The sequence below is a fragment of the Ictalurus furcatus genome, chromosome 3 (genome assembly GCF_023375685.1).
Source record: "Ictalurus furcatus strain D&B chromosome 3, Billie_1.0, whole genome shotgun sequence".
Taxonomy (NCBI): Eukaryota; Metazoa; Chordata; class Actinopteri; order Siluriformes; family Ictaluridae; genus Ictalurus; species Ictalurus furcatus.
The window spans coordinates 30,290,711-30,291,180 of NC_071257.1; the positions used below are offsets into that span (position 1 = coordinate 30,290,711).

The 470-nt window shown below is 44.7% G+C and overlaps 1 protein-coding gene across 1 annotated transcript in view; it reads right to left on the reverse strand.

Annotated features, from left to right (window-relative positions):
• Window positions 1-366: 366 nt before the first annotated feature.
• The window catches only part of dkk2 (dickkopf WNT signaling pathway inhibitor 2), a 13,895-nt gene continuing 13,791 nt past the window's right edge, over window positions 367-470 (reverse strand). Inside the window, exon 4 of the mRNA XM_053621983.1 lies at window positions 367-470. This exon is cut by the window's right edge and continues 222 nt beyond it. Within this exon, the coding sequence (XP_053477958.1) occupies window positions 442-470 (29 nt within the window). The 3' untranslated portion in view covers window positions 367-441.

A 470-nucleotide genomic window follows, 5' to 3' on the forward strand; every position in this document is an offset into this window, starting at 1 on the left:
GTGCTTCTCCTCACTGGATAACTCAGTCCTGTTTCGAATATGCTGTCAAGCCTAAATTCCTACAGACATTGAAATCATTTCATTACCTCATTACCTGTTGTTAAGGCTTTTGGCTTTCATATAAATCTCTTCAAAACATGTGCAGCAAAAAAAATAATAAATCATGAAAAGACAGCTATGTCTGGTCATGAACCTCATTCATCGATAGTGAACGTCAATCCTCTATTACAAACCCACAAACACACAAACACACACACACACACACGCACACTGGCCCAGATTAATCTCTGTCTCACTGTAATCTCCTCTCATTTATCCATGATTCCCCTTCACGTTTTTTCTGAGTCCTGGGAAGAGGGAGTCCTTTCCACATCGCTCCCTGGAGGGAACGAAGGACCTATCGGTGAAGCTCCCTCGTTCGCCGCTGCTCCCTAGTTCCTCTCAGGTCCGCTGGCACATGTGCAGTCTGG